General features: G+C 34.4%; 1 protein-coding gene across 1 annotated transcript; it reads left to right on the top strand.

The window, feature by feature from the left end:
• The first annotated feature begins 5,648 nt into the window (after nucleotides 1-5,648).
• Nucleotides 5,649-24,433, top strand: LOC127843174 (uncharacterized). The gene is made up of 4 exons (XM_052373030.1): nucleotides 5,649-5,779; nucleotides 13,794-15,879; nucleotides 19,672-19,773; nucleotides 23,448-24,433. Exons 2-4 carry the CDS (start codon nucleotides 15,747-15,749, stop codon nucleotides 24,431-24,433), a joined length of 1,221 nt encoding a protein of 406 aa, XP_052228990.1. The 5' UTR covers nucleotides 5,649-5,779; nucleotides 13,794-15,746.
• Nucleotides 24,434-24,997: the final 564 nt, after the last annotated feature.

Raw genomic sequence — 24,997 nt, 5'->3', positions numbered from 1 at the left:
GCGACATCATACTCCCGCACCAGATGTGCCTTAATTTGCATACCATTGCCATTGAAATTCTGAAATAATTTTACAATATACAACGAATATTCGTCTGTTAGAATTTGATTTAAGTCTCAAATGAAATGTATCGCACAGTGAAAACTGGTATCCGGACTTTCGTTCCCACAGAAATCGTTCCTACGCTACTGTTCACAAGGCGAATATTCGTACCTACATTGATTTTACAACCCGGACATACGTTCAAACGTTATATTGACAACCCGGACGATCGTTTTTACATTTGTTCTAACAGTTAGATGCGAAACCCAACTAAAGAGTATACGCTAATCAATGTTTAACACATACAATCATCTGAGTGTAGGACATTAGCCCTCTCGGACATTAGCCCCTAGGATAAAAGCCCCTAGGACAAAAGCCCCATAGGATATTAGCCCCATAGGACACTTGACCCTTAGGACAAAAGCCCCTTAGGACGTCTGTTGAAAAATGATTATGCAATTTAACATCATTATGCAATCTTGTTACCTTGTTATTATGAAATAATAAATATGCAATTTTGATTGTATCTTGTAGTTAAAGAAGAAACAAAAATATGAAAATCTTTCAAATTAAAAAATACTTCATAGTTAATTGATTAACCACCAATAGTTATAGTAAAATAGTAAAGACATCGTGAAAAACACTAAAATGTACGTGTGTGGTTCAAGCTATATATTTTAATATATATATATATATGTATTAGACTTCAACATATTAATATTTGTATGTATTTGCATATGAAATTTAAAAAAAAAGGAATAAAATACTTACTTTAAAAAAGTAAAGAATGCTTTAAAACACCTGGGGCTAATGTCCGAGCGTGCACTTTTTTGAAGGGGCTTATGTCCTAGGGGCTTATGTCCTAGGGGCGTATGTCCGAGAGGGCTTATGTCCGTACTCCCAATCATCTGACATTTCAATTAACGTTACTTCAATTTACCCAGTATGTGCTATGCTTCGAGGTTCATTGGAACACCAAGAAACACAGTTCTTGCTTTCCAATATAAAAATATAACACAGTTGTGAAAAGAAACACAATACTTAAATACAATGTACTGAATTATTCGAAATACCAATTAAGAAATTGCGCACTGTTATATGTTTAGGTAAAAATTGATAGCAATGACTGGGATAGCTATAATGCAGGTACCTATATCCGAAGTGTCAGTATAATGTAGGAACGAATGTCCGGGCTATCAAAATTACGTATTAACGAATATCCGGGCTGTCAAAAGAATGTATGAACCATTGTCGGGTTGTCAAAACAACTTGGCAACGAATGTCCGCCTGCGAATAATTAGGGTACGAAATATATAAAAGCTACAGAGTTAAACAGATTTAGTATGTTGCCAAGATGATGAAGAAGGAGACATTTGTTTGTTTTGATTTAAGGCATATTATATAATAATAAGCATAAAAACATTTGGTCAAGTGGTTCCCCACCCCCCCCCCCACCACCAAATAAACAAACACACTCACATACAAGCACCCTTTTTAATTTCTCATGAAGAACTAGGAAAAACTGGAAATAGCAGCAATATGATTGTATTCGTCCCGTCTTTTTCGATTCAAGAAAGCTGGAATGCTGGGACATGGCAATGGTCTATACGTAACGCGGTTTAGGTCGCGGAAGGACCTCGTAAGACTTCGAATTACTGACATAAACAGCAGGCGATGCACGTTTTAAGAATACAGATTATTTTTAAATAGTCGTTCAACCATGTAAGCTACATAGTAAGTTTTATTGAACTACAAGTTATCATAAATTATATTACAGATTATATACCAGAACCCCACATTCATTTTGAACATAAATATAAAACGAAATCTCCACTAATACTATAGCTGAAATACGGTTAAATGAATATATTAATTTTGATGTTGCATCTTATTAATGCCAGAGACATAGAATATGGCAAATGTTTTATTTGAATGTGCACATTATTTGACATAAAATCTATATGACAATTTTGACTTTTATAGCATGTGTTACAGATTTTCGTGAACTCATATTTCCTCGCTTTAAATTCTATTAGAAAGTGTACATTATTATACGTTAGTTACCCTGAACGTACGTAGCCAAATACAGCATTTCACCACATGAAATATCACATCATTTTTCATTTCAATTAATTATTAAAAAGTCTTTCATTAAAATTTTGTTGTTATGATTATAAACAGTCATTACCATCATTATATGTTACTGTAAGTAATTATGAATACATTAATTAATTCAGAAATATTTGTAGTGTATTTTATATTGTCGTTGTAATTTCTTCCTGCTATATTTACACTTTTTTATTATGTTTTATTTGTTCCACGCGTTGGGACTTCTTTTAAAACGTCAATCTTATAACAAATCCCTCTAGATACAATTATGGATATGTTTTTTTCGATTTGCCAATATGATTAGATGGTCTGTAATCATTATGAACAATTAATGCGGTGGATTTCATATGCATGTAATGCATAATATGGTGTCAGCTGACTATGCATAATATTCCAAATGGGATTGAAATATAGGTCCGTATGTGCATTTGTATTGAAAAAAAGGCAATTGCTAAATAAATACATTATTATTCTGAATAAATTATTTCTGGCGGTTACATGTTCGATTAAAATAGTTATGTTGGTACAATTATTAATATTTTACTGAACAAATACAAATGGCATGAACGTGAAAATCTTAATCAAATCATTCTTTCAAATCCAATGATGCTCGGTGTTTTTTGCCTGCGAAAGGGAATGTGTTAAAATCGATTCATGATTGGTTTATCGCGTGCTCATCAGCTCATTTGATTGACAGCTTGAGGATACGCTAACTAACCCCCGCCCCCCGGTCGGTAGCCAATAAAAATAACTCGTTCGATCTCACTGACACGCTGGACGCTGGCGACACGCTGTTGCTATTCCTAGATGTCTAACGCGGAGTGATAATAAAAGTCGCGGGGTTTCTACTCAGTTAAATATGTGCAATTTTCCATTATTGTTTTTGAAAGGATTTCATTGAGTCTTACATCTTACAATATGGTAATTATTATATTGCTTTAAATACTAACGCAAATTATAATTGTGCTCGTTTACATGCTGAAAGACAAACATGTAAGTGACGATGGATTATATTCAAGAGTTCGTTGAAAAAAAAACAGGACAATCGGATCAACTTTCAACTTTCATATTCTCTCCACTCAGTGTTGCTGTGTCTTACACAATGCAAGTTGCAAAACGAGAGTATGATATAAAACTAAGAAAACAGTTCAGATGAAGTAAAAAAAAAGGCCATGCTTAACACTTGGATGCTAAACACCGCATAACAACAATGGCAATGAAGACACTATGATGGTGTGAAACATTTCGGGGCTATGGTACAGAATCCAACTTCATTTAGAAGTAAGTGTTTTCTTTTGTGTTTTATGAAAAAAACATGTGGAGGAATTGACGTGTTCAGAAGTATGTAAGGCAAAATAGAAAACAAAGCTAAACATTCGATCTAAATAAGACTTTGTGTTTACCAGCAATTTTTTGAAGATTAGTTTTTGTTATATCTGTGTAAAATAATATATTCAGCATTTTTTAAAATAATTTCCTTAAAACAAGGAATAGCTGCTTTGTAGTAAGCTCATTGGGTCATTGTCGACCTGAAATGGCTTGAAGTCACCCGGGGGTGACTTAAAGCCGATTCTAGTCATCCATCCGGTCGGCTTGAAGTCATACCAGGGTGACATGAATAAGATTGAAGTCACCCTATAGGGTGACAAGTAGTGCTCACACGGGTACCCGAAAATACCCGAAACCGCGGGTCAAAAAAAAAAATCCGCGATTCCGGGTCAAAGTTTTCGCAAACGGTACCGGGTCGGGTCAATATTTTTTCAAAAGAAAGGCCTAAAATCAACTCTGCCGTTTTGTTCTGGCCGTTTTGAAATGTGCCGTTCTGACTTTCCATCTCGCTTCCGGATTAAATAATATAGTTTCGTGGTTTCAAAATCTCGATTTCAAAGCTCATGTTTCTGTGTAATTATAAGTATTGTGTCAGTATGTGTGTATTGATTACCAAGTGAATAAAGAGGAAAAAAAATTATTGACGCGGTAAGGGGTTCGATTCGCAAGTATGGGCGTATTTCGGTTGTAAATCCGAAAACGAAAAGGACATTATGATACCGACAAAGGCATGACTGTTAGTAAAAATTGTAAAGTTAAACTAGTGTGCAAAACTCGTTCTACTGTCGAGGTGGTGAAGCTACCTGTCCAGTCGTTTTTCCAGTTAAGATTCTGATGATAACAACAACATTCCTTAAGCTCTCTGTTGTGGTGAAACAACAAACTGCACTTACTAAACTGTTTGGGGATATCTTTTATGAGCGGTGTTTTAGTTAGATAGGATAAATAGTTAAGATTTCCAGTCCTTACACCCCCTGGACGTTACACCCCTAGTCTTTACACCCTCTAAGCCTGGACATTACACCTCCCAAGATGTAAACATAATCGATTAGGTTATTAAGGTGTGATCACACCTACCATAAGGCACACTTCACTTGATTAATGATGTTCCTGCTTTAATGTGTGTCCAATAGGGGTCTGTCCAATTTTTTATTGTTTGTTTGTCTGTATGTCTGTCTTATTGATGTGCAGTTTAAATTAGGAAATAACAATATTTTGGTGTGAAAAACATTGTTCTTTGATCTTTTCAAATAATTTGTTAATTATCAAAGTGTAATAATAACACCTAAAATTAAAAGAGTTTGTTCACACCATTATTATTAAATTTCATTAGTCAGAGTTGGTCAATTGGATTTTTCTGGTCAAAATGTGTGTTGTTGAACTGTCACACCTTACCTGTCATGTATTCTTACCTAGATTTTTTAAATTAGTTTTAAACAAAATAGTGAAAAAAATATTTTATTTTCAATTGATATAAAAATAATTGTGTTTTGTTTATTCTTAATATTTATTTTATTTATCATTATTTTTATTTCTTCAAGTATTTTCTGTCTGTATATTCTTGAATAAAAGTATTTATGATTTAGATGCATATTATTACAGTCATTCTGGTGAAATAAAAATTAATGTTTTAGATGATGGCTGCTCAATTAAATAATTTGAGCAACCATTTATCTCATCAGTGTCATCTTACAAGACAAATCCAATTAGTGGTTCATAAGTTGATAACACCTTTCTAATCTAATCAATATCTTGGGAGGTGTAACGTCCAGGCTTAGAGGGTGTAAAGACCAGGGGTGTAACATCCAGGGGGTGTAACGACTGGACACCATAGTTAAATACGTTAATTTCAAGAATGTTAAGATTCAAGTAACTAAGAAATTCTAACAAAGCACGCATTGACGTTAGTTTTAAAATGTGCAGTGCACATAATTTTGACCAATAGGCAATTAAGCAAACGTCCAAAAAAGGTTATTTCCAGAGTTGCATTTCTTGAATAATCTGTATGAACATAAATAGCCTAAGCTAAGTTTTTAGCATTGAGTTGTATGTTATCTTTCATAATTTAAATAAGAATATTAAGTATTTAAAATATCTATGTATACTATTTTATTAGGTTTATTTTTATTAATAAATAAATTAATCATCACTAAATTTTATGTTTTCACAGTTGAAAGAAGAAAGATGGGTTAGCCATAGACTGTGTTTTGTGACCTCTGAACGCAGGCTGGATCAAACCTACTATGAATCAACGCAGGCGTTGATCTGTGAGCCCTGGTGGTAATCAAGTTTTACCAAGGTGAGATGACATTAACAAAAACATATTTGTTGAAGCAAATTAGCATGCTTATACTGATAGAGTGCACTTTTGTGGTTGAATTCAGTTTTTGGTTTGCTGCTTGTTTTTCTTTGTGATCATTCCAATTTAGACAAGTAATCTTTTTGGTTTATACTTAAATAACATCAGTTGGAACACCCTAATAAAACACAATACTCCCAAATACATATTACAAATGCTTATTAATACTTCTTTATTTTTATTTATATAAATTAATGTTCTTAAAAAGTTATTTGTAACTTTTGTGTATGTACGTTTTATTTTGAAACATGAGAACTCAATAAATTACATGTTCTCCTGAAACATCAATCAAAGCCAGTTTTTTTTCATCATTTTGAGAATGGGACTGGGTCCCTTTGGATTGGAAAATATAGCTACTTTTTCCTAAAATTTGGAAAATAATGTAGTTCATTTAATGCTACCAACTAGTTAAAAATATATATTGAAAGTGATATAAAAAATGATTTCAAAATTATATTTTATCAACTTATTTAGCTGGATTTGGAGATAATTGATCTGTTTAGACTTATTAAACAATATTCTTTTTTAGAAACCTTCAATTAGCATTTTTATGGTCTATATGGGAAAGATATATTCTTTTTATGTCCCCCACTATAGTAGTGGGGGACATATTGTTTTTGCCCTGTCTGTTGGTCTGTTGGTTGGTCTGTTGGTTGGTTGGTTTGTGCCAACTTTAACATTTGCAATAACTTTTGCAATATTGAAGATAGGAACTTGATATTTGGCATGCATATGTATCTCATGGTGCTGCACATGTTGAGTGGTGAAAGGTCAAGGTCATCCTTCAAGGTCAAATATATGGGTCAAAATCGCTCATTTAATGTACACTTTTGCAGTATTTCAATATTCAAGATAGCAACTTGATATTTGGCATATGCCATGTGTATCTCATGGTGCTGCACAATTTGAGTGGTGAAAGGTCAAGGTCAAGGTCATTCGTCAAGGTCAGATGTCAAATATATGTGGCCAAAATCGCTCATTTTATGAGTTCTTTTGCAATATTGAAGATAGCAACTTGATATTTGGCATGCATGTGTATCTCATGGAGCTGCACATTTTGAGTGGTGAAAGGTCAAGGTCAAGGTCATCCTTCAAGGTCAGATGTCAAATATATGTGGCCCAAATCGCTAATTTTATGAATACTTTTGCAATATTGAAGATAGCAACTTGATATTTGGCATGCATGTGTATCTCATGGAGCTGCACATTTTTAGTGGTGAAAGGTCAAGGTCAAGGTCATCCTTCAAGGTCAAATATATGGGTCTAAATTGCTCATGTAATGTCACTTCTGCAATATTGAAGCTAGCAATTTTATATTTGAAATGCATGTGTATCTCATGGAGCTGCACATTTTGAGTGGTGAAGGGTCAAGGTCATCCTACAAGGTCAAACGTCATATAGGGGGACATTGTGTTTCACAAACACATCTTGTTCCTATTGGGAATTGATGCTCCTACTGGTCCATTATTTGAACGAAAAAAACACATACTGATAACATGCAGTGTTATGTTCCCACAAAAATAAATAGTTTTGACTTGTGTTGTTAAATAAGTGTGTGTGTTTTATGCTTACAAATACTTCAAAAATAGAAAATAAAAGTGTTTTCAATTATGAATAGTATACATTGGCTATGTATCAAGTTATAAAGCTGTATGGCATGTGTACAAAATGTTTGGATTTTGTAAGTGTGTGTGTTAAACTTGTATAATTATGGGAGTTTTCAGGTCAGTTGCAGGTTTTCAGTTTGGAATAGAGGGTACTTTTCTGTTGGGATTGTAGCCATACACTGTATAATTGCTCTTATTTGAAAAGTAAAAAAAACACTTACGGCTCAGTTCAAAAAAGTATTTTAAAAACCGGTAGCAGGACAATTGATTAATTGATGTTTATTTTTTACAACACATAGACTTCAAATGAAGCACAAAGATGTTTTTAATGCAAGCATTATGCATTTAACCAATTTACTCACTTTTGACTCATGCTTATTATCTCTTGCAGCATTTTGATGCAAATATTACCTGAAAGCTATATCAATAACATACCTTATGTATTGCAAATAGTTTTAAATGGCTAAATAATATTGGCTTAAATATATACTACAAAACATTAACGCACAATTTTAATAGTACGCACAAATAAAATAACTTTTGGCTTCAGTATTTTGACCCATGCAAATTATATCTGACCCCTGAAATGTTAAAGCACAGGTTTAGTTGACTTTTGGTATTAAAAAGCTATTGAAATCTCCGATAACACATTTAATTCTGTTTATTAAGATTCTCTATGCTGGGTCCGTGAAATTCATATACCTGTTAATGTGAGTAATCTTCATTAATTTTGCCTGTTTTTAGCCCACCTGAACACAATATGTGAGCTTTTGTGATCACCTTTTGTCCGTTGTTGGTCTGTCATTGGTTGTCAACATTTGCAATTTTCATGCATCACCTTCAAAACACTTCGTTGCAATGATTACATCAAAACAGTGTCACATGGGGTTAAATTAGGTTAGTTGGTCAAATTGAAGATACAATCTTGTTAACACTCTAAGAGACTACTGTAATTACTCTAAGTTTTCAGATACTTAAAAAAAGTTATTATCCAAAAATTTAGATTCCAACAATAATTTTATAAATACAGGTGTCCCAAAATTAAAAGACACTCTACAAATTCTTCATTGACGATCAGAAATGGCTATGCAACATAAAACATCCAATCAGGGCCCTCAATTTTCCGTTTTTGGGGCCAACATTCAGCCACATTGCCCCCCGTAAAATAGTATACTTTGTTCCAATATTTCTGCTAAAAAGCGCCCCCTCCTAATTTTTGTCACCTACAGGTAACAGGTTTCACCAGAAGGGACCTATGGTTTGTGCTCCGCCAGTCTGTCAGTCTGTCCGTCACACTTTTCTGCATCCTGCGATAACTTAACAAGTTCTTAATATTTTTTCATGACACTTAAAAGATGGATAGATGGCAATATGGACATTATGCATGTCATTTCATTTTGTTCCTACGTCAAAAATTCTGGTTGCTTTGGCAACAAATAAAGCAAGCAAATTCGTTGAATTGATATCCCCCGCCAATATGCATCTGGACACAAAAGTGTTATATTTGACACTAAAAAAAGCTTTTTTTGCAAGATACAAAGGGCCATGACTCTGCGTGCATCATCCTCTTATCCATATATATATATATATATATATATATATATATATATATATATATATATATACTCAAACTAAGTTTCAATGATATCCCCCAAAGCACTTCCAAGATATAACCCCCGACGGACGGACAGACAGACAGACGGATGGAAGGATGGATGGACAACGCCAAAACAATTTCCCTCCGCGGATGGCGGGTGATAAAAACATTCTGACAATGGTGGAATTTCTGACAATGGTGGAGCCAGTAGGGGACCATATTGCTTGGCAATCTCTTGTTTATTGTGTTGTTTTTATCCCCACGCTGCACTATTTGGAACTTTGATCTGACCTCTGGGTCAAAAGTTAAGGGTGTTGGTGTTGGGCCAGGTCAGAGGTTTTCACTCATTTTGAATGTTATTTTACATTAACTTCTTCATTTCTACACCGATTTACTTCAAATTGATACTGAACATCTCTTATGACAATACAGTCAATATAAACTATGCATGGCTGCATTACCAACCCTGGGGCGCCCCCCCCACACATAGGCCACTCAAAATTGCCTTTTACTCTAACTTCTTCATTTCTACACCGATTTACTTCAAATTGATACTGAACATCTTTTTTGGCAATACGGTCAATCGCAACTATGCATGGCCCTATTATCAACCCTGGGGCGTTCCCGCCCACATAGACCACGCTCACCCAAAATTGCCTTTTACCACAACTTCTTCATTTCTACACGGATTTACTTCAAATTGATACTGAACATCTCTTATGACACTACCGTCAATCTCAAGTATGCATGGCCCCATTACCAACCCGGGGGCGTCCCCCTGGGTCAAACATGCGGCGTGGGGATACGCGTCGGCCTCTGCCCCGCCATTTCTAGTTACTTTTATACCTATGTTGGCAGCGGGTATCGTGCTATTAAAGGGATCTTTTCACGTTTTGGTAAATTTACAAAATTGAAAAAAGTTGTTTCAGATTCGCAAAATTTCGCTTTAGTTATGATATTTGTGAGGAAACAGTATTACTGAACATTTACCATGGTCTAATATAGCCATAATATGCATCTTTTGACGATTTAAAAACCTAAAAATTATAAAGCGTTGCAACGCGAAACGATTGAATAATTTGGAGTGTTCTGTCGTTGTCGTTCAATTTAGTGAAACTACGATGATTACTTATAAAAGGTATAAAATAATATAATTAAGTATGCCTGGCAGAATAGCCCAGAGGGCTGTTGCGTTTTTACTTTAGGTTACTCCAGAACTCCGGGGGTCACTGGTTCGAAACCAGTTGCGGGCTACTTTTTTTTCTTTTTTGTAATTTTATTCTTGATTTTTTACTGGAGCTTTGAAGATCCAATGTTTACATTTATCAATTTAAAGCATTTAATGACTTATTTCAAAACATGCCAAAATCTGTGAAAAGGCCCCTTTAACCTTAGATTAAATGTATATTAATGTAAATTACATAAAAATATAGCAATTTTAAGTGTTGAATGGTTTGTGAAACTATCTTCTTATGTTCCCCTTTTCGCCCAAAACGATGCGAATTCCCCCCTGTAAGGGCCCAGCCCCAATCCCCCAAAGTGTAGCAAGGGCCCTGCCAATGTATTAATGCCTAATATCATGTGCTTGTAAACTACCATGCTGTATAGCATACATTACTTGAATATATATATATATATATATATATATATATATATATATATATATATATATATATATATATATATATATATATATATATATATATATATATATATATATATATATATATATATATATATATAACACTTGTCAGAATGTTTTCTCAGCATGCTTGTAACGGGGTCAATTATGGTTAAAACAAGGAAAGGTCACTTGCTCAAATTAAATATAAAAAAATTAGACCGCTTGAGAGGCAACATTTATTTTTCACTTTTCATGAATCTTGGTGAGAACCATTGTCCCAATGATATCTCCAATTACTTGGATATTACCTAATCTGGGATCAAAAACTAGGTCACAATGTCAAATTTTAAGAAGAAGCTTGTGAACACTAGAGATCAGATAGCATTTAGTTCCCAATCTTCATTACATTTGGTCAGAACATAAATATAAATCATATTAATTTTCCTCAAGTTAAAAACTGGGTCTAAATTGGTAAAAATATAAATAAATAAAGAGGTCAAATAAAGGAAAAAAGTGGAACACTAAAGAGACCATTATAGCCAGATGATCATAAGTTTTTTTATAACCAGCGAATGCTAAATCGGCCAATATGGAAACTGGGTCTTGTGGGTTGAAAAAAAATCGTAGCAGGGTGAAGTCAATTAAAAAACGTGTGAAAGCTTTAGAGGGCACATTTATTCATACATAATGAAACTTGGTCAGAACATAAATTTTTGTCTAATTGGTGTCTCTATATGCATTTAGGTTGCATAGATAAGGTAAGTTGGTCAAGCTCTTGCAGGTCTTTTTCAGGCATATTGAAGGGTCCGTAAGGTAGACCCATTCCCCATTTGGCGAAGTAGAATGTTTGTGAAAAAATTGTAATTAATTTTTATGCCCCCCTTCGAAGAAGTGGGGGTATATTGTTTTGCTCATGTCGGTCGGTCGGTCCGTCGGTCGGTCTGTCCACTAGATTGTTTCCGGATGATAACTCAAGAACGCTTTTATAAGCATAGGATCATAATACTTCATAGGTAGATTGATCATGACTGGCAGATGACCCTTATTGATTTTGAGGTCACTAGGTCAAAGGTCACGGTGACCAAAAATAGTAAAATGGTTTCCGGATGATAACTCAAGAACGCTTTCGCCTAGCATCATGAAACTTCATAGATGCATTGATCATGACTCGCAGATGACCCTTATTGATTTTGAGGTCACTAGGTCAAAGGTCACAGTGACCCGAAATACTAGTAAAATGGTTTCCGGATGATAACTCAACAACGCTTACGCCTAGGATCATGGAACTTGATAGGTACATTGATCATGACTCGTAGATGACCCCTATTGATTTTCAGGTCACTAGGTCAAAGGTCAAGGTCATGGTGAACCGAAACAGTAAAATGGTTTCCAGATGATAACTCAATAACGCTTAAGCCTAGGATCATGAAACTTCATAGGTACATTGATCATGCCTTAAGATGACCCCTATTGATTTTCATGTTACTAGGTCAATGGTCAAGTTCACGGTGACTCAACTTAGAAAAATGGTTTGCGGCTTATAAATTAAGAAAGCTTACGCCTAGGATCATGAAACTTCATAGGTACATTAATCAAGACTTGCAGATGACCCCTTTTGATTTTCAGGTCACTAGGTCAAAGGTCAAGGTCATGGTGAACCGAAACAGTAAAATGGTTTCCATATGATAACTCAAGAACGCTTATGCCTAGAATCACGAAACTTCATTGGCCATGACTCGCAGATGACCTTTATTGATTTTCATGTCACTAGGTCAAAGGTCAAGGTCACGGTGACCCGAAACAGTAAAATGGTTTCCAGATGATAACTCAAGAACGCTTAAGCCTAGGATCATGAAACTTCATAGGTACATTGATCATGACTGCAGATGACCCCTATTGATTTTCAGGTTACTAAGTCAAAGGTCAAGTTCACGGTGACTTAACTTAGAAAAATGGTTTCCGGATTTTAACTCAAGAAAGCTTACGCCTAGGATCATGAAACTTCATAGGTACATTGATCATGACTCGCAGATGACCCCTATTATTTTTCAGGTCACTAGGTTAAAGGTCAAGGTCACTGTGACTCGGACACAGTAAACTGGTTTCCGGATAATAACTCAAGAAAGCTTACGCCTAGGATCATGAAACATATAGGTACATTGATCATGACTCGCAGATGTCCTGTATTGATTTTCAGGTCACTAGGTCAAAGGTCAAGGTCACGGTGACTCGACACAGTAAAATTGTTACCTGATGATGTCTCAAGAATACTCATAGGCCTAGGATCATCAAACTTAATAGGTTCATTGATCATGACTTCCAGATGGCCCCTATTGATTTTTAGGTCACTAGGTCAAATGTCAAGGTCACAGTGACAAAAACGTATTCACACAATGGCTGCCACTACAACTGACAGCCCATATGGGGGCATGCATGTTTTACAAACAGCCCTTGTTTCTAACTGTTTTATAGAAAGAAGTGCGTATTTATTAGTACATATGTATATCTAAATTGTATTTAACAGTATATAGCTATGATTTATGAGATTTTTTCTTGTAATTGGAATCACTATAACGAGTTATATTAAAGTATATTTTTCCCCAAATCAATGGACTGTTTGCTCAAAGAAAATCCCAATCCTGAAAATATTTTTTTCCAAACGGAAAAAGCATGCTGTAATCTACAGGCCACATTTATTGCTTAATGTTCAAAAGAAGATTGGTGAGAGAATTTGTACCAATGATATATTTAGAATACAAAAACAGGATAATGTGGGACAAAATTGCTTCACTAAGTCATATTAAAGGATATACTTATATGCCAGTGTAGAATTCACATTTGTGTGCACAATATTCTTTAAATGAATAGAATTGATAAGAAAAGCAGTTTATCACTCCAGTAAACACATTTTTGAAACACTCCTAAAAATGATTGTGGTTTGCTCAAAATCATTCCTTCCAGTTTTCGGGGGAAATTTTCCCTTACAAGTCGGTTCTGAAATCCTATGACCACCTACTTCTCAGAACCCTTTATTTCCTTGGGGTTTCAAGTGAGCGCCTTTCGGCTTATGAACCTGTTGAAATACTTAGTTCTACTGATGGTATTCAGGAGAAATATTGTTTTCAGTTTCAAGATGGTGCGTCCACAAAAGTATGTGTCTCTTGAAGGCCAAGAAGACTTCCTTAAAAAGTACCTTCATCTGAAACTACTGAAAGCAGATATTAAAGAACCACATTCAGTTATTGGTGTTATATGTGTGCATATTTTCAAAATGAACAATGTTAAGCTTAGAAGATCAATTTATAAGAAGATCATATCATTGAAAAAGGTATCACCTGAAATGGAGCCTCAACCAACAACCAATGAAACATTAGTTGAAGGTATGTTTGACATGGGCAGTACAGAAATGAATACTGAAATGGAAAATCCGAAAAAGGTATCATCTGAAATGGAGCCTCAACCAACAACCAATGAAACAGTTGAGAGTATAAGTGACATGGACAGTACAGAAATGAATCCTGAAATGGAAAATCCTAAAAAGGTATCATCTGAAATGGAGCCTCAACCAACAACCAATGAAACATTAGTTGAAGGTATGTTTGACATGGGCAGTACAGAAATGAATACTGAAATGGGAAATCCTAAAAAGGTATCATCTGAAATGGAGCCTCAACCAACAACCAATGAAACATTAGTTGAAAGTATGTTTGACATGGGCAGAACAGAAATGAATCCTGAAATGAAAAATCCTAAAATGGCAGACACCCCGCCAAAAATACAGAACATTCTAATGAAAGTACGATAGAATTGAAAAAGACAAATGAAAGTGACATTCTTGATGACAGTATGTTGAGCAAACAGTCAGAAGTGAAGGACCAATTTCTTCAAGAGTTCACTGTTATTTTAGAATATATGGAATGGAAGAAGATCCGGCCTTTAAAAGGAACACACACTTTAGTGAAAGGATCAGGTTGGCCATCACTTCTGGCTGAGAAATTCAACCAGATGATACCAGGATGCGTCCTCTCCTTCAAGAACCATACTGTATACAATGGTTCCAGAGGTGGTTACTTTAGGGCAAACGCACATTGCAAGCATGAGGGTTGCGGGGCCTTTGTTTTTTCAATGAGAAAGAAGCCTCCAAAACACTCGAGTGCACAGATCCTTGTAACTGTTACCCACCCATATACAAGACACTCGCGCATGGCAATTAAAAAAAGGCGACTTCAAGGACAGCAGCGTAAAGAGACACAAAAAAGGCTGAGAATGTCGAATCCTTCAAAATTGTTCTATGAACAACTAGGGAGCATGGACCGCAAACAATTTTCAAGTGGGAATTACACACAATCCCAATCAAAAGAAGTCCTTAGACAGGCTAAGAGTGAGTGGAACTTGGCTGAGATTGAACACAAGGATCCTTTCACAGAACTATGTATTGTGGCATCAACCCTGGCAGACTGTCTTCCTGGAAAAAGCAATAGCCTCAACTTGCGAGGTTATGTGCAGACCATCTCATACCAGCCATTCTCTACAATACTGTTTTCCTACGAGTCATTGATGGCAGCAAAGAACAACATACAGAATGCAGATGGAACCTTTTACTTTGATGCCACTGGGGGAGTAGCTTTTTTAGCTGGAAAAAGTCGCCGCAAATTGCTTTATTATGCTCTGGTGCAAAAAGGACTGAACAACTCTGTGGTGCCTGTGCTACAGTTTCTCCTGGAAAATCAAACCACAGTGGCCATAGTCAATCCACTGCTGCTGTTTTTCACTGCATTAAAAAAGTGCACAAAACACTGTTCACCTAAACGTGTGGAAATGGATTTCAGTTGGGCAATTATCCACAGTGTTCTACAAGTTTTGAACTGCACTACCATTCATGTGTACATCAAATATTGTTACATGCTGATAACAGCTAAGATTTCTGCTGACACAGACACAACTGTGATACATATATGTTCAGCCCACATGGTTAAAACTTGCAGGGACTACTTGAGGGACAAAGTTCCCAATAAAGTCATCAGACAAAATGCAATCAAGGCATTCAGTCTCCTGCAGAATTGTACATAACTGACTAAAATGGAAGATGTATGGCGGATGATTGTGGTGGTGTTTTCTTCCCGCTACAAGACAAAGCGAGTAGAGGAGTCCATTAAGAGGTTCCAGGAGATGCCTGAACTGGTGGAAGATGTATCACCCAATGAAGATCATGGTAAGAAAACATTTTGTATAATGGATCTACCGTAAAAATGATCGCATGAATATTTCATATAGATTTATAACCTTCTTTCCTATTGTTTCATCCATTCCTATTGATTCATCCACCCCCTTATTTTGATAATTATGACATATTTCTGATAAAACTTAAGTTTGTTATGCTTATTCAAAAGAATTTACATTATATTCTTATAGACTAATTATCACAAAAATACTGTTTAAAAGTGAATATTTTCAGAATTATTGGTATTTACACAGCAAGTGTAGCTGATTTTACTTAAATTTTACTTGAATTTAATTTTTCCGTATTTTTTATTATTTTTATATATAAATTTCAAAACATTCAAATAAACTCATAATAAGCCTTTGGAGGACACATTTAAAGTATGTGATTTCTTGTTGTATATTTTTTATCAACGAAAACTATTGAGTGGTTTTAATATATGTGCTTATAAAAACACATTATTTCATGCTTTGGAATATGAGAATAATCAGTGAAAAAAAAACATCAATTAAACCTTTGTTTTCGTTTCCTTAATAAAAACATTTTTTTTCCCCAGATCAAATGATCAGGGGTATATTGTTTTGGGCCGGTCTGTCATTGTATGTGTGTCTCTGTGTGTTTGTGTGTCTGTCCAAAAACTTAACCTTGGTCATAACTTTTGCAATATTGAAAATAGTTACTTGATATTTAACATGCATGTGTATCACAATTTGGAGCTGCGCACAATTTGAGTGGTGGTAGGTCAAGGTAAAGGTCATCCTTCAAGGTCAAAGGTCAAATAAATTGCTTCAAAGCGGCGCAGTAGGGGGCATTGTGTTTCTGACAAACACATCTCTTGTTTAACTTGATATCATTGTCATGATATAGGCTGATAATATTTTTAAAAGATATATCTTGCTAGTATTGGTTATTGTTCTGGTTAAAACAGAAACACCTATTGTGTTTTTATTGGCTTCTGACATTTTAAAGTTTTAAAGCATACACTTTTACTTGATTTTAACACTGTTTTTTATTTGATGAAGAAAACATTTATGGATATATACTGCTGAATGGATGATTGAATATTAAGTCTTAAGAGGAAACAGCATAATGAAGTCACTTACAAATTGTAAATGGACTGTCCATGTACATCATCCAATAAATGGTTAAAGGGGCCTTTTCACATATTTTGGCATTTTTTTTAACTTATTCATTAAATGCTTTATATTGATAAATGTAAACATTGGATCATAAAAGCTCCAGTAAAAAATCAAGAAAAAAATTAAAAAAAGGAAAAGAACATTGCCAGGAGCAGGTTTCGAACCAGTGACCCCTGGAGTCCTGCCAGGGTCCTGAAGTAAAAACGCTTTAGCCTACTGAGCTATTCCGCCGAGTACACATTCTTGACGTATTTTATACCTTATATAAGCAATCTGCGTAGTTTCACAAAATTTAACGACAAAAACAGAACTCTCCAAATTATTCAATCGTTTCGCGTTGCAACGCTTTATAATTTTTAGGTTTTAAAATCGTCAAAAGATGCATATAATGGCTATATTAGAGCATGGTTAATGTTCAGTATTACTGTTTCCTAACAAATATCAGAGCTAAAACGAAAATTTGCGAATCTGAAACAACTTTTTTTCAATTTTGTCAATTTACCAAAGCGTGAAAAGATCCCTTTAAATCCCTATAAATGCAAAATAATTTTGTATACAGTCGAAACTCGGTTGGTTCTTATTTCCGATTGACTCAAACTCTCCTCAATGTACTGATTTTGTATTGCTTTATATTCCTATTAATTTCTGTGTAGTTTCCGAGGGTTGAATAATTGCAAGATGTAATTTTTCTACAGGATTCAGAGGATCCGCTTGTCCTGGTTGTCATTTCTGAGATTAGCGTTAATTCGTAGAAAAATTGGGGAGGGGGGTACGACCAATGCTGTGAAAGCATTTCATAAGCAGCCAGAAATATCCTGGGCCTGCAAAACCTCTCCGCATATAAAACTGGTAAATTCTGCCAAAGCATTTTTGAAACAAGTGATTTCATTGGCTGTCGTTTCTCAATCTCACAATTAAAATGGATCTTTTAAAATATGTTTGGTATTTCTTTGTTGATTTGTGTGCAAATGGCGTTTTGTGAGGTAAATACTTCAAGAACAAACAAATCTCACAAAATCTGGGAGATTCACACATAAGTTAAAAACAAATTTAAATGGGAACGGTTAGTCTAGAAACAAAAGAAAATCAAAATCAGAAAGCAATACCACTTTTTCAATGGATACGGAATATTTACTGTCCTGGTAAGGCAAAGTGTATTTCATGAACAAATTGTTAACTACAGATTACGTGGTAAAGTGTCGTTAGTTTAAAACTATGGGTCTGTTTACCATATTTATAAGGTTAGACATAATTATAGCTCAATCCAAAGATTGCTGTTATCACTCACAGGCATTAGATCACATATTTTTTTTATCACAATACAGTTTACCTTGCATAATTAAAATGTTAAATATTAAGTTTAAAAAGTTTTCATAAATAAATCTTGTTATGAAGTTGAAGAAGGTGATTTAGCATTATGCATGCAAATGGCGTAGTAAAAATCAGTCTTCACAGTCCCTTTCAAAAGTTTCACTTTTTAGCTCGAACTCGCTTCAGGTTGCATAAAGCTGTTAAATGATAAGGAGCGTTTAATTAAAGGCAATTAGCCATAATTTCAAACATATCATTCACTCAAACGTTAATTTATTTGAGCAAAAGATAACATTTTGTTTGAAATCTTACGTTGCTGCATCGCACTTTGTACACTGTCAACTTTATGAACAAAACATATACTGAAATTATGTTATTTTTAAAATTGGAAGTGAATAAATAAATGCATGTAGTGTTGTTATATATTTTAGCGATGTTTATAATTATTAGTATAATATTGATAAGTTATATATTTTAGCGATGTTTATAATTATTAGTATAATATTGATAATATAGTGCTTATGCATGTTTTGTTTTCGTGCTATTAATAAAATTAACCCCTGAATGTTTGATGTAAAAAACGTAAAGATTCAAGATAAATTTATTGTATGATTTTATTTTATTTTATGTGTAGCTGTATTAAAATATCTGTTTATATGAATAGAAAGTATAATTTGTTTCCTTTTAATTCAAACGAACAAAATAGAAAGGAGTTTAGGCACTATGAAAACTCTTTGACTCGAGATATAAACCTATTGCAGATTCGTGTTATTATTGAAACATAAGTGCTGGAATTCTGGATGGCTCAAGCTTTGGCTGTTGGTCCCGGCAAGTTTGATTTATCGGGTTTCGACTGTTTTTGGCTATATTGAAACCATGTAAACACTATAAAAGTCACATTCTTAGTCCAATCTAAATAAAACTTTTCAGATCATTTATTTGAATGATTTATCGGCTGAGATTGAAAATGTTTGTAGAAAAAAGGGCTGCTTCAGAGTTCCGGGTAGTTTTTCTCATTTGGCTATAGCGCAACCTTCTTTACACTCCAAAAGTCATATGTACATGTATTGTCATCTTCATGAAAATAAAATATCTATGTTCATGTTATGAATGTATAAAGGACATTTATTATTCTGAAATCTGCAGCGCCTCCTCATAAATAGCTTAGTTTCTTAAAGGGGCTAATGTGAATGCTTTATAGCCCAATTTGTCCTGGCTTCTTATGTTTACATGCTTTTCTTCACTAGTTTTAAGGCTCATTCTTAATCTATTGAGCCTAATAAAAACACAATATTACTTTATTTGTATTTAACAATGTTCTTATTACATGTAGGTTCCCTGCAAGTTGATGGAGAAGAATTTCTTTTCATTGGACGATCATCATCTGGCATAAGAGACACATCACCATTCAAAAGCCATTTTAAAACCATTCGAGGTGAGAAAAATTGTGTTCAGTAAGTGGGATACATTCAGCAATTTTTGTTCTGAAATGTGTCTGTTTTTCTGGGAAATTTGGATAATTCTTTTAGTTACTGGTCTGCAGGTACTTGCTTACTTGAATTATTTTGAGATGGAAATATAAGTTTTACTTATTGCCCATGTTTTCCCAAGGCATACAAGGATTATACAACTTTTGAAAGTTTTTTCTACAATTGTTTTTACATAGTTGCTTTTCAGGCAAGTTGCAAGTAGCCTGTTAAAAAATTAAAGACACTATAAATCTGTGAGGTTGTGCCACCCTTGTATAATTAACGAGCTTATAATGAGAAAAAGACAAGGCAGGACAAGACATACATGATTTAAATTAGTTTGATTAATTTACAAAATATATAATACTTTGGTGAATTTTCCAATTAAGTAATTCTTTCACTAAAATTTAGTCACTTCATGAATAAAAAAGGTGTTATTTGATCAATAATGAAAAAAATGTCATAACTTATTTGAAGCTTATTGTGAGTTAACTTAAGATATTGAGACTCTGTATGCCCATATGCTTTGAACAGTTCCATAAATTTGCATTTCTTTGATTGTATTGTCTCTGATTAAGCTTTTTGGGCTGGGGTAAATGATTTGGCACTTGTTAGTTGGATAGTGGCTTTGTAGACCATTTTGTTGTGGCAGAATATCTTGAGAGCAACTTTAAGTTGATGTACAAAGGCCCTCAGCATTTTTTTCTGACGCCCCGGTCCTTGACAGAGTGGGTATTGCAAAGGTTAGCTCCCCTCTGCTGCCCCAACCTCCGTCTTCACATTTTAAGCTCGACTATTTAATATGGAATATATATAGTGGAGCTATCCTACTCACCCTGGGGTCTGCATGAGCTTCGGAATGTTAAAGTTTGCGTACCACCTCAAATATTTTCTATGTCCTTTGACATATTGCTTTTATATTGTGCATACTCCTTAACCAACATGACCCCAATCTATAAACAAGAGCAGACAACTGTATTAAGCTTTTTGTAAAAATTATGGCCCTTTTTTCACTTAGAATATGCATATATTATTGATAAATCTATGTTAAAGTTTGCGTACCACATCAAATATTTTCTATGTGCCCTGACATAATGCTTTCATATTTTGCATACTTATTTACCAACATAACCCCAATCTATAAACAAGAGCAGACAAGTGTTAATAGCATTTGTAAGAATTATGACCCTTTTTCCACAAGAGTATGCATATTATTGATAACTCTATGTTAAAGTTTGTGTACCACCTGAAATATTTTCTATGTACCTTTACATATTGCTTTCATATTTTGCATACTTCTATACCAACATGACTCCAATCAATACACAAGAGCAGACAATTGTAACAAGCATTTTGTAAGAATTGTGGCCCTTTTTATACTTAGAAAATTGAAAATTTGGTAAAGTTTTGTGTATAGGTTCTTTTTATTCCTCAAGTATCAAAGCTATTGCTTTCATACTTGCAACACTTACTAACAATAATAAGGGACTGTGCAGGTAAAGTTACGTAAATTTGACTGGCATTTTGACAGAATTATGGCCCCTTCCATAATTAGAAAAATGAAAATTTGGTTAAGTTTTGTGTTTTTGTCCACTTAACTCCCAAGTATCCTACATGTAGCTGTTGCTTTCAGAATAGTGTCTTTATTTATCAGATGCAAAAACATGGATTAATCTGTATTTATGAAAGTAATCAAAGAAGAAAGGGTGGCTATGAAAGGAATGTGTGAATACATCCTCCGTATTTTGTATGGTAAATAATAATTTTCATGTACCAATAATGTTTAAGGGACTTGCTCACATTTTTTTAAATTATAAAATTAAATTTATTGTCATATATTCTAAAAAGCATTTATTCTTTATTTTTAAACAAACGAAATAGAGCTATTGAGAAAGAACATTGTCTAATATTTGGTTCATTACCTTAGGATTTTTTTTTTGAAATCTGTTTAAAATTAAGGGGTTTGTAACAATTTTCCTTTATAATAATTGAATATACTTTGAGTATTATTATAGCAAGGGTTATGTTTTTTTAAAAATAAAAACGAAGGCGCCTGGGCACAGTGGTAGTGTGTGACCTTTGTTCCCAGAGGACCTGGGTCAATTTATGAAGATGGCAATATGTTTAATTGATTCAGTCAATTCAAAGTGAAGGTTAACTTGATTAAACTTGGTCAGAGTGCTTTGACAATATCTAGGCAAGGTTCTTACTTTGGTAAAGTCAAGGATCAATACATGTAAAAAGGCTAACAGGTCAAACAGAAATCATATTCATTACTTTAAATTGTTGATGATTTGGCGGAATATTTATCTTGACCGTATCTTTCCCAAGTTAAAGTTGCTTTTCCAAATGGGTGGATTATAAGGTCATGAGATCAAATCAGAGAAATAATATGTATTAACATTCTGAATGCTCATTTGATAACTTATTTAATAAATAATCATCATCAATGAACTTTTTTATGTTCCATGATTTCTAGTCTATCTGGAGGTAAAAAGATGCCCAATTAAATTTAATTGAATTTGCAAAGTTTTTGCCCCATTGAAGAACAATTGAGCTGAACAGAAAGTCTTCAAGATTTCAACATATCATATTATCCCTGTAAAAGCTCTGAGCTGCAGTGTTTTGATCATATACAACAAAATATGAACATGGTCACTTGAAGCAAGTTTGAGTACAAGGTCTTATATTAGTGAATGTTTATATGTGATTAAGCTTTTTTGGGCAGGCATGTTCCTGTTTTTATTCTTTTACCGCAAAGCAGTAAAGGAAATAATCAGAATGACTTTAGTCAACATGTAAATCAGTATGTCTGTAACACCTTCATAACCACTTTATTCATGAAACTTGTCAAAAATAAAATGTTGATCACATTGACACCATGTGCAGAATGCATGAATCAGTCATGGCGGCTCAAGGTATGATATTTTTGAGGTCAAAGGTTTAAGTCTTAACTTTTTTGTTTACTCTTTTTCTCCTTTTCCCCTTTGTAGGATTTTAATAAAGTTTAGCTTCACTGTTAGGTATTTGAGACCATTTACAAGACAGGAGTGTCACATAATGCCCGCTCAAGGTCATTATTATACTCAAAGGTCAAAGATTTGAGGCCCCATGATTTTGTGTTCACTTCATATCTCCTATTCCCATGAAACTGTATTCATGAAAATTATTATAGTTATGGTAATGCCAAAAAAATGTACCGACTTAAGTAGTGCTAGTCATGCCTGATAAAGATTAAAGTGATACCACAAGCTAAAAAGTGTGAGCCTCTTTTTTGTGTCGGCTCCATGTTTCCTATACTCTATGAAGGATTTTCATGAAACTTGGGTACAATCTTAAGGTCGTTTATTTTTTTTCAGATGAATGAGTCTTTAAGCTTTCTCAAAGTAAAGGCTATGTTTAAAGCCTATTTGTGTGTGTCTGGTCCATAATTATCTACTTTTCTTATTGAAGGCTTTAAAAAAAACTTGACACCAATGTTTAGGGCATAGAGACAAAACATGAGCCAGTTACGTGGACTCAAGGTCAAGGTGAGTAAGTAAAACATTTGAGCCATTTTACTTAACTGGTCCAAGTCTCCTTATACCCATTGAAGGATTTACACTACATTCTTAAACAAGTTACAATTTTGTCTTTGTAGATGCTACTGAAGGGGAACCGTTGCAAGAGAGCACTTCTCATTTGGAAGAAAATGGCTACTTCCAACCAGTTGTATTGGACATATTGGTTGACCAGTACCTTCCATTAGCTTGCCTTTGGAGTGGACTGATGCTTAATGTATATGGACAGAGTACCACTAAGTCATCAGGGGAGACCAGTGCAATCACCAGAGACTCTAATGCAATCGTTGAAAGTTGGTTCAACATTGTAAAATCAAAACTACTTTGTAAAAAAGGTGGTGTAAGAGTTGGCCAGTTTGTGAAACTGGTTTTCACTGATGTCCAAGGCAGATTAAGAGAATATGCAGGGGACTCAGAATTGGAAGGGTTGAAGACCACTAATGAAGGAGTAGCAGATGCTAGAGAAAGTTGGTCTAAAAAAAGAAAGCCAGTCAAAAAAGGACCACACTACTATGCTGCAAATGCAACAGCTGTTCCAAAACAACCTAAAGAAAGCAAAAGTGGTGCTCAAATTAAAACATCCACTCCAACAGAAGCTGAATGTCCAGATAAAATCGAAGCAACGAATTTAAAACTTGGTACCGAAGAAATTCCAGAAAAAGTTATTGAGAAAAACATTAGTGAATGCTTTACACCGTTAATGACCTCTACACCAAAGAAAAAAGCAAGGAAGAAACAATATGAGTTATCTGAAGGTAATGGCACCCAAGACAATGCAACTTCTAAGAAGAAATCAAGGAAGAAACAAAATAAGATTTCTGAAGATGTCACCCAAGACATTGCAACTTGTAAGACCAAACCAAGAAGCAGTGCAGCAAACAAGGACAAATGTCTTCCAGTTGATAAGAAAAGAAGACGTTCCCAGCAACCTGGAACACGCTTGGGAAAGTGTGTTTTACCTCCCGGATTAAAAAACACACTGAATACATGCTGGCTCATTTCCACGGTGCAGGCATTTGCTTCTTTAGAAAGATTTAACCTCAAATTTAAGAAATCTTTTTTTTAGTCAAAGACTCTAGCTCTTAATTGTCCTTAAGATTTGTAGGAAGAACTATTATTTGGTAAGTGGTTGATGCATACTGTTATCAAATAATCATGATGAATAAACACACCCGTTGATGAGGACAATAGACATTATTCATAAATACTGATACATGTATATACCTGGGAAATGCTGGAAATGTCTTATGTCATAAGAAATATGAAGAGTTTAGTAAGATCTATAAAACTTGTCATAAATACATCACTGTGATCATTCAATGTCTTTTTATTTTGTCAGTGATAAATGATTGTCACGAGTGTATGTGCCTTTGTTTGCAAGGATTGATTACTTATTTATTTGATGTGAACATTGTTTTAAACGTGCCACAAGCATATTATTAAACTGGTATTTGTTTTCAGCTCACCTGAGCACAACGTGCTCATGGTGAGCTTTTGTGATCGCCTTTTGTCCGTTGTCTGTCGTACGTCGTCCGTTGTGCGGCGTCAACATGTGCCTTGTTCACTCTCTAGAGACCACATTTATTGTCCAATCTTCATGAAACTTTGTCAGAAGATTCATCTCAATTAT

This window comes from Dreissena polymorpha, chromosome 8 (genome assembly GCF_020536995.1).
Source record: "Dreissena polymorpha isolate Duluth1 chromosome 8, UMN_Dpol_1.0, whole genome shotgun sequence".
NCBI lineage: Eukaryota > Metazoa > Mollusca > Bivalvia > Myida > Dreissenidae > Dreissena > Dreissena polymorpha.
This window is presented reverse-complemented; position numbering and strand designations above follow the sequence as displayed.